The sequence below is a fragment of the Hyperoodon ampullatus genome, assembly GCF_949752795.1.
Source record: "Hyperoodon ampullatus genome assembly, chromosome: 5".
NCBI lineage: Eukaryota > Metazoa > Chordata > Mammalia > Artiodactyla > Ziphiidae > Hyperoodon > Hyperoodon ampullatus.
In genome coordinates, this window is record NC_136918.1 from 70710094 (window position 1) to 70728706 (window position 18613).

General features: G+C 39.2%; 1 protein-coding gene across 3 annotated transcripts in view; it reads left to right on the forward strand.

The window, feature by feature from the left end:
• VEPH1 (ventricular zone expressed PH domain containing 1) overlaps window positions 1-18613 on the forward strand; it is a gene marked incomplete at both ends in the record, with an annotated part of 216361 nt that overhangs the window by 188196 nt on the left and 9552 nt on the right. For all 3 annotated transcript variants that reach the window (XM_079705451.1, XM_079705452.1, XM_079705453.1), the window contains one exon: window positions 7296-7413. In XM_079705451.1, the coding sequence (XP_079561577.1) occupies window positions 7296-7413 (118 nt within the window). The remainder of the gene's footprint in view (window positions 1-7295; window positions 7414-18613) is intronic.

Consider the following 18613-nt stretch of genomic DNA (forward strand, 5'->3'; position numbering starts at 1 on the left):
CATCTGAAAGAGGGGGAGAAAAATCTTTGCTCCTTGGGAAGGATGCTGGGTTCTTACTCTTACCTTTTGGATGCAGATAAATCACTCCATGGAAAGGACAAGACTAAGGTCTCCAGCTTGATAACCCAGGGCTGTCTCCAAATCCTGGGTCTCATCCCCACCTTGAAATGTGAACACATACTTCTGGGAAGATAAATCTTCTAGATGGTCTCTCCCTTTCTGATTAGTTATGAATTAACTTCTAAAGCTTTTTCTTTCAGCCCAGGTCCCAAGTTTCAGTAAAATTTGCTCAGAAAGCCCAAACTGTGCAAAACCATAAAAATATTTTCTCTATATTCTTATACATACCCTATGATCCAACAATTTCACTCCTGAATGATTATCCCAGAAGAATTCTTGCTCATGTCCACAAGGGGACATGTATGATGAGAATATTCATTGTTGCATGGTCCGTCTAGGCGCAAAGGGGGAGGAACCTTTGATGCCCATACTTAGGAGAATGGTTAGATAAAAACGTGGTGGGTGGTGAAATGCACTAGTAAATCACATTGCAGCAGTAGAGGCAACAAACTAAATACACATACAAAACCATGTAGAGATCTTGAGTGAAACAAGCGAGAAATAGAATGTGGTCTATGATATAACGTATTTGTGAAAATGACAAATACCCTAAACATTGCTACATATTTTTCAGGAATACATATCTGTTCAAAGACATATCAAACCCCAAAGAGTGAGAACTTATATAAAGGGGAGATGGGAGGAGAGTCTGAGAATGAGAGCAGTATCAGGGATAAAGGAAGAAAATTAAGACAGCAAGAGAAGGACCTCATCCCCAACAAAATAACCTACAGGGCTGAGGAGTATGATTATCTCACTAACAGATTCCAAATGAAGAAAAAGAAAGCCTCTCCAATGAGCTTTTTCCACGTCAGCACCCTCTATGGTCTAGTACACATAGTAATACATACTAGTACTAGATGCTCAATACATAGTTGTTAAATGCAGGTGGCAACCACTGATTAGAAAAAAAAAAATCACTGCAATTCTTTGTTTTCCAATATGAAAGGAGATCCCATGGGAATGCAGGCTTTCATTGCCAGTAGTTCTGGTGATTACATTTACTGCTGACACCCTGTAGAAATGCCAACATTTTCATGACATTTGAACATTGGTAGTCTTTTGGCCTTGCTTCCACTCTGATAAAAAATACTTTGCTGGTTTTAATGGGCTAAAATTTAAAAGAAATTGATACAGCAGAAACTAACACAACATTGTAAATCAACTATACTGCAAGAAAAATTAATTTTAAAAAATAAAATTAAATTAACCACTGGGGAAAAAAATAAAACAAATTGGATCCTTCAAGAAATTAATTATGGGCTTATCAAACATTTATGAAGCTTCACCCAATTTGCCACCTTTATTTTGACTCAATGCATATGCTTATATTAACTTTTCCATAAACAACTTTATTTAAACTCTTGTCAGCTTACTGCCAACATTCTGTAATCAAAAATATCACTTTTTTTGGTCCTTAGGTGAGTGTGAAAATTTGGCTTTTTGAATCAAATCGAATATTCTATCATATTTATTGGTTCTTGAATGAAAGAATTCTTCAAAACATCTCTCTGAAATAAATCAAACATGGGTGCTTTCTTCCAGCCACTTGAAGCCAGAACCATAGAATTGTCATGACTTGCCAGGAAGCAATTCAGTTCTTCTCAACACACTGGGATTCAAAAGATAGGAAGACGGCCAAGTCTATTTCATGATCTGTAGTGATAGTAAAAAGCTTGCCACTTTGACCTCAAATACTCATGTGTACTTAGGGTTCTTTTCCTAATCTGGGATGGAAAAAGGAGAGACGATGGAATGTAACACATGTACGACATCCATGTTGAATACTGGAGCACACTGTGAGTTCTTCCAGGTCAGCACTCTTGCCACCTCTGCTCAGAATCTGTCTCCCAGCTGTTGTCCACCTCCCTCCTCACACATCCCAGCCTCCTGCCAAGTTTCAGATAAGTCCCAACAAGTTCAGTATTCATGCCTCAACTCTTCCTTCTGTATTGCAAAATTTGGAATAAAAACATCTCTGATTATCAAGAGTGGAATTTTTGCTCTTGCAACCAGATTATGTATTTTGTCATATGAAACCAAACTATTGTGGAAAAGTATGAACATATGCACATGAGGATTGACAAATTCCTCAAATACCAATTAATGGAGACAGATCAGCCATCCCCACCTCTGTTCCCAAGGGTGTAGAATTAATTTCCCTGTCAGTGCATGCCAGAATAACTTGGGGAGCTTGTTTAGAAATGCAGATTACCAGGCCCAAACATGGACTTATTGGGTTAGGCTTCCAGAGGCAGACCTGTATATGATGTTTGTAACACATTTCCCCAGGATTCCTGATGCCAATACCTCCTGAGAACTGGAGATCTGGAAAAGCTGAGGGTCTGAAAAACAAGCAGTCAACATGCTATATTGATGGATTCAGGCAAACATTCTTCTTCAATGACTACATTTTATTCTAAAAACTTGTTTTATGAAGTTAACTAAAATGAATTCCTGTAATATACATAGAGACACAGGTATTTTTTTAAAGTAAATATGTTCTAAAAGAGCTTAATAGTCATAACTGAATAGACATGAAAATTGAAAACCTAAATGCCACTGCTGATATAAATGTGGCTCAATTAGCAAAAATTTAGAAAAATTCATTGAACAGCTCCTATGGGCAGAGTGCTATGCTAATTAATTTCAGAAGCTACAAAATAATATAGAAATATAATAATATAGAAATAAGCTACAAAATAATATAGAAATTGTTAAGGAGCTTTAATCCAGTTGAGAGCCAAAAAAGTCACATCAGAAGAAGGTTACTAATAACCACAGCCAAACACAAATAAAGGTGTGTTCTAGTTTCCTTCTGTGAGAAATACTGTGGACCCAGTGAATTGCCTTCTCATGTCTTGGAATACAAGACTGTGTCTCCTTCGTCTATTTGTCTTTGGTTCCTGACACCAGGTGCTCTTAATTCTAAGTGATATGAATTGAACTCAACAGTGATATTTCTCAGAAATTGAAATAAATTTTTAAAATTAGAGCATAAATATTCTTTAGTGTCTCTTTTGCTAGTTTATTCATTCAACATACAGTGTTTCTTACAAGACGGTATGCCTACACAATGTAGGACAACATGAGTAACATAAAGATGAACAATACAGAGAAGAATCATTAATTTTCTTCCCTCAATAAGTTTATTTCACACCCTGAACTCTATACAGTTAGAACATGTGCACTAGAAATAACCATAAAGATGTAAAGCATTACTATTATGTGAAAATATTGAAGATTGTTTAAAAAATAACTCCTGTTTACATTTCTTAAAACATGCTTGAAGTATGTGCCGAGAGTTGATCCTATTAACCATAGGCACATCGAGCGTGTGTGGCAATCCTACATTTCGTATCTGTGCAACAATAGAGTTAGAACAGAATTTAAATGTGCCAGAAACCAAAGTTCTTCCAGATGTATCCTTTCACTGATTTCTGGAAAATTGTTTCCCAATACCTTCTCACAGTACATAGACCATGTTATAAGATCCACTTTGGACTTTTACAGAATCGATAGCATTGACTCATGCTGTCATTGTCATCAAAACAATGTTGTAAATATCCTCTCATCTTTCCAAGCTGCCTGGCATATTTTTCCCTTAGGCTTTGCAAGAGACTTTTTATATAGTTTTCCAAATTCCTACTCCCATTAATGACTTTTTTTCTAAAACTGGACAAACATTTACTTAATCAGCTGTTTTAAAAACACCATTTTCCCCCTCCAAGGGCCTTTACCCCTTTGAATTAGATGGTGTTTATCAGGAAAATCCTTCTTAGTGCATGCTTACTATGATTATGTATCTTTTTTCTTTAAGTCAACAGAAATAATACGGACTTCAATATTCTTTGGGTTTTATTGAGGCCTGATTTGGTGTGTACTTGAAAGAATGTGACCCCTCTAAGTGGAAGCATCATTTTCATTGAAAATTGGCCAGCAGTGTCACCTTCTCTTCTCCTTCAAAGCGCAATCTCAGTATTGATGCCTAAAACTGCATAACAAATCACTGCAAACCTAGCAGCTTAAAACAGCATGTATTTGTTATCTCACAGTTTCCTTGAGTCAGGAATTTGCTTGTGACCTAGCCGGGTTCTCTGCTCAGAGTCTCACAAGGCTGCAGTCAAGGTCTTGGCTGAGCTGTATTCTCATTTGGAGGTTCGAATGGAAAGGGTCAGCTTTCAAACTTGCTCAGGGTGCTGGCAGAAATTTGGCAAGGTGGAGGGGTTGTTGTAGGACTGAAGGGCTGGATCTCTTATTGGCTGAAGGCTGCGTCTAGGTCCTAGAGGCCACCCACAGTTCCTAGCCATGTGGCCCTCTCCATAGGCAGTTTACAGTGTGGCAGCTTGCTTCTTCAAGGCCAGCAGGAGAGTTTCCCTATGCATCTGCTGGCAAGATGGGTTTTGTGTGTGTGTGTGTGTGTGTGTGTGTTGGGGGTGGAGGGAGGACATACATAATAATACAATCACGAGATTAATATCCTATCACCTTTGCCATATTCTTGGTTAAAAGCAAGTCTCAGGTCCCTCCCACACTTAAGAGAAAGGGATTATACAAAAGGATGAACACCAGGAGATGGGAATTATTAAAAGGTCACCCTAGGGTCTGTCCACCACAATGCCATTGAACGGAAATACTCAATGAGTGACCCTACTTAGATCTAAATTATTTTTATTACTCTTCTGGAGTCTAGTTGTCTTAAAGGAAGTTTGTAATTCTCTAACCAAATCAATTTTAGTTCCCTTGCCTTAAAAAAAAAAAAAAAAAGCCATATAGCAATTCCTGGGCAAGGCTTAGAGAAGCTACAGGACCCAGGAGGGTAAAGAAGATGAGTAGAAGAGAGAAATAATGACCTCAAGCACATTGAAGAAGTCAAAATTCCAAAAATTTAGGTATCATGAGTTGATGGTTTGTGTTTGCTTGTTTTGTGATTTATTTTGCTTTGATTTTCCACCAGTGTTTGGAACTACCTATGTCTCATTTGTCTCTCTATTCAAAGTTACTGCCAACTTCAACAGTTCATAGAATTACCATCTACTTCCTCACTCAGTCCCCTTTGCACGACACCTAAATCCTCTGGAGAAGTAAGTCTGCTTTTGACTTGAGAACTTGAACACTGGGATCTCGCTTGCCATCTGTCTTAAACTTTTAAAGTAACTTTTTGCCAAGACAAATGTGGATTATAAGCAACAACCTGGGACACTTCTGGTCTCAGAACAGGAAAAATAAAGGAACCCTTAAGTATTATTTTAAGTACTTTGTTTGCTAGCAGTGTTTGTGGTGAATAATAAATTGATCCTTAATTGTGTGGGAAATAGAGAAGTGATCTGCATGCCAATGGCCAAGTGTAGACTTCAGAGACTTAGCAGTTTTGAAAGTGATATTTATGAACATCTGCTTTTTCCCCATAAATTTTAATATGGATTTCATCCTTTGAAACCTACCAAACTCCCAGGTGCTTCTTCAGTCTTTATCTTGGAAACATGCTTTTTTAAAACATCTCCTCTTTTTTCATTGAACACATTCAAAATCACTTTTGCTAAAACAACATTTCTTTATAAACAGTGCCTATTGGAATGCCTAAAAGATGGTATTAAATGTTAGCAGCTCAAAAAACTGTATTCAGCATTTTGAGCCTCCAAAATGTCCAATCCCAGAACACAAGCCATAACAGTCTTAATAAAGGATGCTAAAAAGTATTCATTTCTAGTCCCAGTTTATGCCTTTCTTTATCCCACAGATATTTATTTAATGCTTGCTTATTTTTAGTGCTGACATTAGAGCAGCCAATAAAACAAAATCCCTGCCTTCACTGGGTTTTTGTTCCAGTGAGTGTAAATGTTCCTAAAAAAGAATTCACTTTAAATTTTCATAATACTGTTCGTATAGTTCATTGGAAAACTTTGCACTGGTCCTGCAAACCAATGATATTCATCCATTCTTGATGTTGGACTAGATTCTGGGGTTATAACTTGTGAACACAGTAGATATGTTTCTGCTCTCAAGGAGCTTAGAGTTTAGCATACGTCTCACCTGTGTCAAGAAAGGCAGACCCAGGGAACTTTGAGGTAGGATCTGGGTAGCCACTGATCATTCTCTATTTTAGATCCACTGTAAGCAGGGCTAACAATGCCTCCATCCCTTGGCTCCTGGGCATACTAAGAGCTGTTACTATGGGTAGAAGGTGAGTGTGTGGACCAGAAGAAAGGAAATAAAATCACAGCTCAATAGACGACAAACAGATAAATCATCTGGGCACGTGCAAGGCTAGAAAAGACATTAAATCTGTGCTAGGAAAGCAACTTTTTACGAGTGCAATTCTGACCACCCTGTAGCAGAGGCTATAAGTCATTTACATAATAGGAAAGCCTCAGGAGGATAGTAGAGCTATTTAATTTGGTTAAGCTAATAGTTTTCCATCCATTTACAGTGTAATGGAACCTCCCTCCTCTGCCTCTTAAACAGGAACACATTGGCAGGTTGCCACAGGGCACATAAAACAGGGGAAGTCTTCTTGGTGTGTCAATTCTACTCAACCATTTAGAGGGGAAAAGTTAATTAATTTACTGATAAGTAATTTAAGGCATTATTTTCCATTAAAACCAATGCAGCCATATAATGGACTAGCATGCAAAATTTGCATCCACTTTTAAGGTAAGCATGAAACTAAAACAGGGCTGGAGCCAAGGGCTGAGGGATTAAACCCTCTCACACATCTTCTATCAGCCCCCTGTGAAGCCAACCTAATAAAAATAATTTTTTGGTATGGATAATTGATCCTCAATGTTATGTAAAGTGTAAATAAAAGAGAAGTCCCCCAGAAGCATTCCTTTCAACCACACTGACACTTGGATACCCCAACTTTTTAGAAATTCTGGAGCTGCTGTTAGATGTAAGAAAATTCTGGGCCACTTCACTTCCCCACAACCTGACGCCCAGCCCTGGGGCCCATGCTCCCTGCCTTCCGCATTTAAGAGCACTGCCCTGGAAGAGTTTGAGCTGGCTGCTGTGCTCCAAAATGGGCCAAGAGAGGTTTGCTCAATGCCCTCTCCTTGTCCCTGGCAGTGAATTTGAGCCCTGGACGTCCTGCTTCCATATCCCCTTTTCCCCCTCTCAGAATGCTATGCGGCAGGCAGACCCACTTATGTTCTTTGTGCTTTGTGTTCCTGAAACAGGATCTGGACCAGGTACAGCTGCATCTGGAAGAAGTGAGGTTCTTTGACGTGTTTGGCTTCAGCGAAGCAGCAGGAGCGTGGCAATGCTTCATGTGCAACAACCCTGAGAAAGCAACTGGTAAGAACCTTCCTCCCCTGGCTGCTAAGAATCACTTGTGCCCCTGGGATTTACAGGGATACATGATCCCCACCGTTCTGGTTGGCTTTCTTATTGCACACACAGAGGTGTGCCTGACTGCCTCTGCTTCATGCTGAGAAAGGTATCTCACCAAAGTGGGAATGAGAAAAAGGGAGGATGTTGAAAGGGAGAGAAACATAAATGAGAAATGAGCAAGAGAAACAATGCCTACAATTATATGGCTATCAAGAAAGTGGTACTGGCCATTTTGCCCTGAAAACATTCTTCATTTCAACCCCGATGACCCTGAGGGCTAGAGAAAAACAAGCATCCTGTCAAGAACCCCAAGGAAATGAGACCACACTAAATGAGTGAATGGTTGCACAGACCTCCTCATCTCATAGTCCTCCCTTACATTTTTGCTTGATGATTGAACTGGGTGAAAAGTGAGACATTTAAAGAGTAGGGAATTATTTGAGAAATAGCTTCAGAGCTGGTTATTTACCCTTCCCTTCCTTTCTGCTGCCCAAGGAACTTGGTCTACTGACCTTGCCTAAAAAATAATCATTGTTGGTGAATCTGAGCCAAGCTCTATGTTAAACATGTCAGTATCTCATTAATCTTCACAATAATCTCATAAGGCTAGTACTAATATTATCTCCATTTTACTGATGGGGCAACTGAGGCACAGAGGGATTTGAAAACTGCCTGAGGTCACACAGGTAATAAGTTAACAGCGTCTGGATTTGAACTCAACCTGACTCCAGAGCCCGCGCTCTTAACCAATTCTCCATGCTCCCTCCCAGTTACGCTTGCCCCAGTCTGACCAGTGGAAATAGGTTGATAAAAAGTCTAATCTTCACAAAGTTATGCTGTCCTTGGGAACAGAATATTTTATCACCAATGTGCCCTCTTAGAAGGCATAGAGTTCTCAACACTGACACTGCTCAGGAACTGCAGTTTAGACCAAGAGAACGGTATTAAAACACTGTTGAACACAAACCACTTTGTAGATGAACCATCCTCTAGAGAGCCGTTGATTATACCACCTGTACCCATTCCTTGAATTGGAGGATTTTGTGCATCTTAAAGATCATCCATTGTGGCAAGTCTATCCTCTTGCTCAGCCAAGAAGTTGAGACTGAATCGGGAAAAAAATGTGTTTATTTGGCCAGATGGAAATGTGAGGGGCTCTCGGAGAGGCACCAACTAAAATGTATTACCCCACAGAGATGGTATGGGTGGAAGAAGCTGGCATTAAGGATAGCAGCCTTTGTGAGGCACAGATTGCTGGCTGATTACAGATCAAGTTTGAGCTGATGCCAGAATGAATGCCCCAATTTTTAAAAAGTCAATTTGAGCAAAGAAGGAATTGAGGAACTAAATGTCTCCATTATGAAACTTTCTAATTAGACCTTATTTCACCTGTGAAAAAGACAAAGCATAAAAGAAACCTTATTTGAGATCATGGCGAAGTAAGGTGCTATCTGAGGTGGCTCTGAGGGGCCCTTAAGAATTTCATTCCAAGTAAGCTGAGTCCTTACCTTAGTTCAATAAACATTGAATTGTATCTGGCCAGGGGAGGCTCAGGAAAGGACCTGCAAGTTAAAACCACAAAGTGTTCCTTTAATATATGTTTTCTCAAATTCACTGCCATGCACTTGAAAAGAACATTTTGCACATTCACTCGTTCTTATTTGTGTTTCTCACAGTTAAATATAGACTGAGAACATATAACAATAAAAATTCAAACAAGGCCAAATATTTTATAGCAGAACATATTGAATCAAAATGTTTGGTGCCGAAAACTTAGTGTGCTTAGGTTTCTTTGCTCATTTCCTTTTGCTCCATGAAAGGGGATTTGAATCTGAGAGAAATCCTATTTTAAATTATTATTTTCACCAAAAACTCCTGACTCCCTGAAAAGTTTATATAGGCTGTTGATCTAATTTTCTTATTTTTATATAGCATATAAATTATATATTTAAGTGAAAGGTCTAACATAATACTGCTGACACATATATTATTCATAGGGATGATACTTGCATTCATGTTATGCTTAAATTGTAAGTTTAAAGGTGATCAAGACATAAATATTGGAAAAAAAATATATTTTTTTTCCAAGGAATAAATATTTTGTTATTTGGTTATGCACAGCTAGCATAGTACTTGCGTCCCATTTTTCATTTATGAAATGCACGTTTGTTGTGTTGGTTGAATGTCTTCTCCAGGCTGAGCCTTGGGATAAAATATGAATAAGGTATAATATCTCTGCTCTGAAAGGATTCATAATCCAGTTAGGGCCAGGAGACATACATGGAAAAATCTAACATACTTCCTTGTATATTTTTAGCATGCAATAAATACCTGTTGAGTGAGTCAATGAATGAATAATACTTAGAAATGGAAAAGTCAAATACATCTTGAATATTAAAATATTTCACAATTGTGATTATGTGTTAATAATATCAAGTACATCACTATACCATACCCATTGCATTCTGAGTCTGGTAAATGGAGGTTGGTGCTTCTTTCCTCTTTGAGAGAAGTCACCGTATATACATCAGGGTCTGCTTCCCTGTCTTTGCTCCTGATGTACTGTGCCCAAGTCCTGTTACTGCTCTGGTTTGGTTAGCGCTCCTGCAAGGCCCAGATGCCTTGTCAGCCTCAGGGAGGAGGGGTCTAAAGAGATAGGACTGGTATCTAGGACAAAAGGCTGAAGAAATTGCATTTGGGTTTTTTTTTTAAGGTATTGGCAAATGGTACAATGTTCTCAAATATTTGTTGTTCCAATATGTTCTAATGAGGCCATTAGAAAATTTCAGTTAGACATCAGGAAAGTCATCCTGAAATATAAATCCTTCTTAATAATGTGTAAACTAAACTGTGGGACTCCAGAAATTGACAGCAAATCAACTGGCTTCCATGGTCACTTTAAGGACATTCCCCTCCTCGGGTAAAAGTCACATCACCCCACCAACTCCCAGTCATCTTCCCATCAACTCTATCATCAACACACAGAAATACACAGAAGCTTACTATTTGGTATTCAGAAAAAAATATATTTTTTTCCAGTTGGGTGTGAAGTCAGAGGAAAGTAAATGCTAGCATAGTGTAAAGGTCTTAAAATTATAATTGCTGGCATTTATCATACTAACTATGTGCTAAGTCTTACATGCATTTTTCTCACCATTATTGAGTCCATTTTACAGATCAAGAAACTGGAACACAGAGAGAGGTTAAGTACATTTTCCAAGGTCACACAGCTACTAAGTGGTACAACTAGGATTTTAATCCAGGTTAATTCCTGAACCTGAAATTTCAATCTCTAGGGCAAATCCAAGTTAAGCACATGGAATATTGAAAATTACAAGAACAATTATTTCATAATGTTATATTGTATTGGAAAGACCAAGGAGTGGTCTATTGATACCTCTCTGATGACTTAATCTCCTCAAAGATAAGCAGGGGTTTTGGTATGATAATGTGTGGGAAATGATTACATGTAGAAAATGGTTACGTAGAAGCTATTTCCAATCCCTCCAATTGCTGATTCAGTTTCTGATAATCATTTTATAAAAGTACAGAGTAGAAGGTTAGAAAGTCACTGAAGTAACTCAAGAATCCTCAGAGACTTGCTTGTTGGTGTTTATTGCCAATCCCATTACCCTACATGAATGAGAGAATAGAGGTTGAGCAAATAGATCAAACAGAACAGAATCTATTTCTGGAAAACCAAACAAATCCCTTTATCAGTCATCCTTGTGTCCTGGAACTGCTAGTGCATGTTAACAGTAAGAATTAATCAGCTGGACCGTCCTGGAACACATCTGGCTGTCTATTCAGTCACATTTTTTTTTTTAAAGGAAGAGGAGGAACTAAATTGTGACTTTCACTCTTGTTTCTTGAGACACATGGGATGCCTTTGTTCTTACACCCTACAGAAAACAACTCAGAGATGTCTTGGTTTTGGCACTTGTGTCTCCCTCTGGAGATCTGAGCACTCGCCAGTGTGATCACTCTCTTAGTCACTGGATATTTAGGTATTGAATGTGATCATCTGTAGGAGGTCTCCTTAGGTTATAAAAGAGAATGAAAGACATTTTTTCAGACAGACTTCAACCACCTATCATGATTCCTCTTTAGAACTTGATTTCAAACATTTGTGCTATAAGAACATGCTGTCCATTATATCACATGGGCAAATAGAGATGGTTTCAAAATGCTATCAGGATAAGAAAGACCTCTGTCAGGAGGCATTCTTCAGACACTAGAAACTGGTAACAGCAGTGTGGCTCTCCTTTGCTGGACACCTTCAGCGTGGGCTAGATGGCTTTCCGCTCCAGACACCAACATGAAAATGGGCTAGGGACTTCCCTGGTGGTCCAGTGGTTAAGACTCCGTGCTTCCACTGCAGGGGGCATGGGTTCGATCACTGGTCAGGGAAGTGGGATCCTGCATGCCGTGTGGCGAAAAAAAAAAAAAAAGAAAAAGAAAATGGGCTAAATGACCTCTAAGGACCAAACTCATAAGACATAAATAGCCTGTGGGTCCATTAATATGAAACTTTTCCATTTAATTTTAGTGCCAACTTTCACAGGACTTTAAGGGTGACAAAAGAAAACAAACTTTGGATTTATGCAGTGACTGGGTTTGTCTTATGATGCCTTCCCTCTTACCACAGTGTGTGAGCATGTTGTCTTCCATGTTAAATGTGGTTGGAGTGCCAAAAACAGGACAGTGGTTGGGCAGGATAACTTCACATTTTCACACGTATATATTGTTAATGACTCGGTTCATGAAACTGAACCCCAGACTGTTGTTCAAAGATACTTTGAATTAGTTAATGACAAAATAAATACGTGCTCATCAACTCAGATAAGTTATTATCCTTATCCTGAAATCTTTTTCCCTTTCCCCTCTTCCCATCTCCCTGTTCTATGCCTCTCTGTTAAGCCTTCCCACACTCACATTCTCTCTCTGTCTCTGTCTCTCTCTCTCTCACACACACATACAAACACACACACACACACACGTGCATACACACTGGCATACATGGACACACCACCCCAACAGAATAAACTCTCTCCTCTCTGTCCTTTCCGTTCTCTGCCCACACCTTCTGTAGAGTACACAGCACCCTGCCATCAATCTCTCCCACTAGACAGTAAACTAGAGGTGGAAAAACCATCCATTATTCTTCTTTGTATGCCCTACCCAGTACCTGGCACATGGTAGTGTTTAACAAGTATTTGGCATATAGATGGATGATGGAGTAATTCAGGGATCATGTAAAGTGATAGGATGATGATAGAAGACATAGGGTTTGTTTTGAAATGCAACTTTAAAATCTAATTCGTTCTCAAAATTAAAAAAAATAACTTACTAAACTGAAACCTTGAAATAGCAGCTTTTGCAAAGTAAGCTTTTATAAGAAGAAAATGTTGCTATGTACAAAGTTTCAACACTGTATGGTTACCCAATTTTAATATTTTACTAAACGGTTTCAATACACACATACACACAGAGTTCAGACTCAGCTTGCTAATAACCTGTGAGCCTCTATGAGAAATAAGCTAAGATCAGTAGCCTAATACCCTTCAAGGGGTTAATTTCCATTTCTCAACCAGCGTCACTATCCTAATCCTTCCGCCTTTCCATATTGGGTCAACAACAATCTTATCTTGATAGGCTGAAAGTTTACTTGCAGCAAAGCGTGAATCACTCTGTGGTTACCCACAAACAAATCATCAGGCATTGAAATGTGTCCTCTTCCACTCAGAGAATAAGCTGAATCAAGACAACACATGGAGGAGGAGAAGCATGCTTTAGAAAGGCAGACTAGAGTGAATAAATCAGTCTCTATCAATTTACAGATTTGAAGTGACATAAGAATTTTTATGTAGTTTTTTAAAATAAAGAACTTAATATCTTTTAAAAGAGCTCTAGTCATCACTTTTCAGAGTAATCTTAATTTTTTATCTACCTATACAAATACATTAGGAATAAAATTTATTTTTCAGCCACAAGCTCCCCTATGTAAAAGACATGTAAGTGCGTTTAGCGGCCACTGAGAATGAAGTCATCACATACCTCATATTTTGCCTTGGATCTCATCCCTTCCACCTTCTCAGAAACTCCACAGCGTAGAGTACCCTTTCTCTCTTTTTTATTCAATTTCTCCCTCCAACTTTAACTCCCATGGGCTTTTAAACACCTTCAACTGGCTTAACGTCTCCTTTCCCTTTACCTACTGCCTCTCTCTCACCTCCTCTTTAAAGCCAAGAGTCCTGTCACTGCTCACTCTGAATTTCCTTGCCTCCTTCTCCTCCTGACTCAACCCTCTCTAATCTGGCCTCTAAGCCCATTATCTCTGTGGTCATTTAAGGCCACGCAGGTCCCAGACACGGGGTATGTTCAGTCCTTGTGACACTTGCCTTAAGCAGCATTCAATTCTGTTGGCCAATTCCTCCTTCCTCAAACATTTCTCCCTTTGCCTTCTGAGACAGCACTCCTTGGGTCTCCCTCCTACTCTAGACACTCCTTCTCAGCCTCCATTCCAGGCCCACCTTCCTCTATCCACCTATTCATTGTCAGAGCACCTCTCTTCCCCTCACTGTAACTCTCTCCCCTGTCAATCTCCACTGCTTCTGCGGCTTCAGTAACCTCTTTTATGACAAAACTCCCAAATGTGTGTCTGCAGTCCAGGCCCCTCCTCTGATTGACTTCTCCCATCACCTGCTTGGTACTTCAAAGGCATCTCAAACTCAGTTCATTTGAATTAAAACTCATTAAGTGTCCCACCCTTGTCCCCTACCCCCCCCCAAAAAAAAAAAAAAAAAAAAAAAACACTTGATTTTCTTCCAGCATTCCCCATTTCAGTAAATACAACATCACTCATTCTGATGCATCAGCCAGAGACCCACTGCCCTCTCTCCTACCCCTATCTAATCTATCACCCAGTATTGTGGATTTACCTTCTCAACTGTGCTCAACTCTGTCCACCTCTCTCCATTGCCCTAAAGCAAACTACCATCGCCTCTTACCTAAAATAATGGCAATAGCCTCCTGACTGTGCTACTTGGACCTTCCAACCTCCCTCCCACATTGCAGCCAGAATGACCTCTTCGAGGCACAAATCTGATGGGACCACTCTCTGCATAAAACCTTACGATGGCTTCCCACAGCTCTTAGCTTAAAGACCAAACTCCATATCATGTGCCTGAGAGCTTCACATGCAACGCTCTCTCCCAGCCTTTCCAGCCTCATCTTGTCCCCAGTGCCGTCTGCTCCTCTCCGCTCTGCCCAGAAAGAATTCCTTTCAGTTTCTTATACTCACCTCACTTCTTCCTGCCACTATGCTTTTGTACCTGCTGTTCTTCTGCTAGGAGCGCCCTTTCTCCCCTCATCACCTAGTTAATGTAGATCTTAGCTTTCCCATTACAACTCAGATTCATTGCCTTTCTATAACCTCCTGATTTATGCTAAGGTCCTCAAAGTACTTCAGAGCTCTCCCTATAATACTTGATATACCTGTCATCTTGTTTTTTGTTGTTGTTATTCTTTCGTTTGATTGGCTTTTGCATGTGATTATCTGCTTAATGTCTACTCCCTGCAGTAAACAAGTTCTATGGAGGGAGTCCCCCTCATCCATCTATCCTCAGCCCCTAGCACACAATAGATACTCAATAAATATCTGCCAAATAAATGAATGACCAATTTTGTATTTTCTCAAAAAATTTTTAGTAAAAATTTTCTTAGGCAAATGGTGACAAAAAACAAATTAATGAATTCACAATAATTCATTGTAAGAGAAACAAGGTATTCATATGATGGCATTTGCGGTGTATCTTTTGTGCCAAACGTATTCTTTGTATAAACAGTATTTTCTTAAATAAGCTCTTCTCAAAAGTACTATGAAAGATCATTTTATTTAACAGAGAGTAGTTATTGTGTGTGTATGTATGTATGTCAAATACACACAGTGTTATGGTGTATACGTTATAGATAAAGCTTCCATGCAGACATTGTAAAACTTCTATTTATTGCCAAAAGGTTTGAGACCAAGTGTTGAACCACAACAGATGGAAATTGTGTTAAGTAATTTCATAAAAGCAGTGTAGACACACCTTAGAATGCTCTTAAACACCAAGAATGTACGTGCATGCAGGTGGGACAGTGGCTAAAGTGTGCAACTTGTACAGCCCAAACAAGGTGACCCTCCTTATCACAGAGCTGGTACAAGTGTGTCAGATCTATTTTCTTCCATACGAGGAAAGCTGTACAATGTCAAGGCCGTGCGGGAAAGCACTCAACGTTTTAAACTGTCTAAAATCCTATGGTCAGGTGTTGCCAGCAATACCTATCCATGACATCATATTAATGAGATGACAGCATGGGACCAACATGGGAAGTGTGTATGGGACCCTTTTTTATTCAAAGTTCAAGAATAAGATGGAGCCATTCTCTCCATTCATTTCTACCACCCCGATCTTTTCCCATTGGTCCCTGTCAGTCGTTACTGGGCAAGTCTGGGCCAGTCTTCTTTGATAGGTTCCCATAAGGGCACAAAGGTGACCATACTTACTGCTCAGAACTTACTGAGCAGGTTACCTTCTTGGCAAGTGGCCTTAGAATTTTTCTTTCACTGATGAAACCATAAGTAAGCCAAATTCCACAAACATTGATTCTGAACATTTTCTTCTATAACTCTATTAACTTAAGCCAAGGACATGCATATGATCTTATATTGCTATCCTATTGTTTAATTTTATGGAACGGTCAACAATTTTCTTCCCACTATTGGTTTTGCTATTTTACTATTTTGGATATTGTACGACCTACCATGAGGCTACTATCGTTTCCTAGAAGTTCCTGAGCTATGTTAGAATAACCTGGGAATCCTGTTAAAAATGCAGGGTCCCTCACCCTACCCCAGAATTTTGCTTCAGTAGGTTTGGGGTGGTTCCTTGTAGTGTGCATTTTAAGAAGCCAGCAGGTAATTCTGATGTAGGTGGCCCTCAGAACACAGTTTGGGAAACACTGCTCTACAAGCTTATAAAAGAGTAGTTCTGAGGCTTTTTTTAGAACAATATTTCAGTGATTAATAGAGAAGCCTAGAAAGCAGACTACATTTTGATGGGTATGAAATTACTGAGAAAGGAAGCCATTCGGCACATGTGAAAGTGCCCTCAAAGGGCTGCTGTCAAAATGAGTTTGTCCTTTTTTGGACCCCGCGCATCTTGTAGGATGTTACAAAATGGACGCTGGATGATACCTCCTCGTTTATTTACTACTGTAAGGAAATATGGGCTTCTAAAACACTGCCTGGATATTCATACGAAACATGCCATTTGTTACAATCCTCAGTGATTTCAGAAACCACAGATGCTCAGCCTACTAAATGTGGCTCCTATGACCTCCTCATTTAATGATTCTATCCCTCTTTAAGCATATCCTCTGTAATTAGAGTTGGCTTTATTAGAACTGGCACACATACAAGAAAATCAGTAAAACCATAGAAGGGAATTGAAGTAAATTTGAGACTCTCAATACATAAAAAATAATTCCCCACAGACTGTACAGGAGTTGTAATTCCCAGAAGCAGTCATTTCAAGGGAAATTTTTTTAAAAGACATGCTTTTTCTCAGTTCTTATTTTAAAACTAAGTATTTGAGATTTACGTTTTTTCTTCCAGAATATGCCTTCTTTTGAAAGTATTTGTCTTTAACAATCAAGAAAAAATATCTAAGAATTTGAACATCACAAATTAAATACACAACAGTCTTAATTATTCTTGTACAATGCAATATTTTCAAGACGAAAGTTGCATAAGCCAGAAAGCATACATATAAGGAACTTCTGGGTATGGATAGAAGTCGGTACAATGTGAATAGTAGTTAATGGTGGGGGACGTGTCGCCACGTACTGTCATAAGAATAAGCAGGAACTCTGGAATAAAAGGGAGTGACCACCAATGATGTGGAAAAGGCTCCCAGTGCAGCCCAATCCACTACTGGATTAGCTTGAATATGACAGTCTTTGTGAACAAGTGGATCTGTTACTCAACAACAGAAGAGTTCACCTCCCTTTGGGACTCTTTGAATTGCTTGTGACACCTCAGGTTCAAAGCCTGCAGTCCTTGAACTTTAAAAGGGTTTCCTGTCTTACTCTGAATTCTCTCACTGTTCCTAACACTTTAATACAGTATAGGCTTCATTACATTCTTAATTGGAGGGAGGGAGATGGGTTTTATCCTAAAGTCATTAGGATATGGTATTTATAAAAACCACCTGTTCATCATCACAGTAAGAGATGATGATGATTTCATGTTCATGATCATGGTCATGATCATGATGATAGTAGCTACTATTTGTTGACCCCTTATTATGTACCAGGACTTAGTTAAGCAAGGCTACTGTTAACCTTTACAGCATTTTTGTGCCTTTATTTATGGTGGATGATGTCCACTTGGGGGTGTAGACTTAAACAGCAAAATTTGGGCTGAATTTCAGCCCCTACTTACCCCTTGGCTGAGTGTTCTTGTGCAGTGAACAGCCTGCACAGCCATTCACAGTGGCCCTGTTGTTAAGCATGACATCTTTGGAGAAGAGGAAATTGAAGCTCAGTGAAGTTAAACAACTTGTACAAGACAAGTCAGCTATTAAAGTAACAGATTCTGGACTTCAGCTGAGGTCTGACTCCAAAGTCCCTGCCCTTACCTCATCAACCCTAGGCCTAGGCCAGAGAAAGTCTTTGGTACAGCCCTGTATGATTTATTATAGTAAGGAGTAAACATGGCGTCCAACACACTATGTTTAACTAAATTATAATTGGCTAAAAACATATTCACAATTGCAACAGATCTTAAAACAAGGTGGAGACCTTGAATTATTGAGCTCTTGTGCTCTTGAGATAAAGGGGTTATATGACTACAGAAATTATTATTTTTTAGGATGTTATGTTACAAAGTATTAGCTTCCACTTGGCACGATGTCCAGGGATCTTCAGGATGAGTCGCTTCTTGAATCTCACATCTCATCTCTTGTTTGCCAAGCCCCACCAGGTTCCATCACAAAGAATGCATTTCATGCCCACTCTGTCAGCCTCAGCCCTTTGGATATGTTTTGGATTTTTTTTTTTCAGAATATCCTTCTTCACTTCACCTTCATCACTGCTACTTGTCGTTCAGAATTCAGCT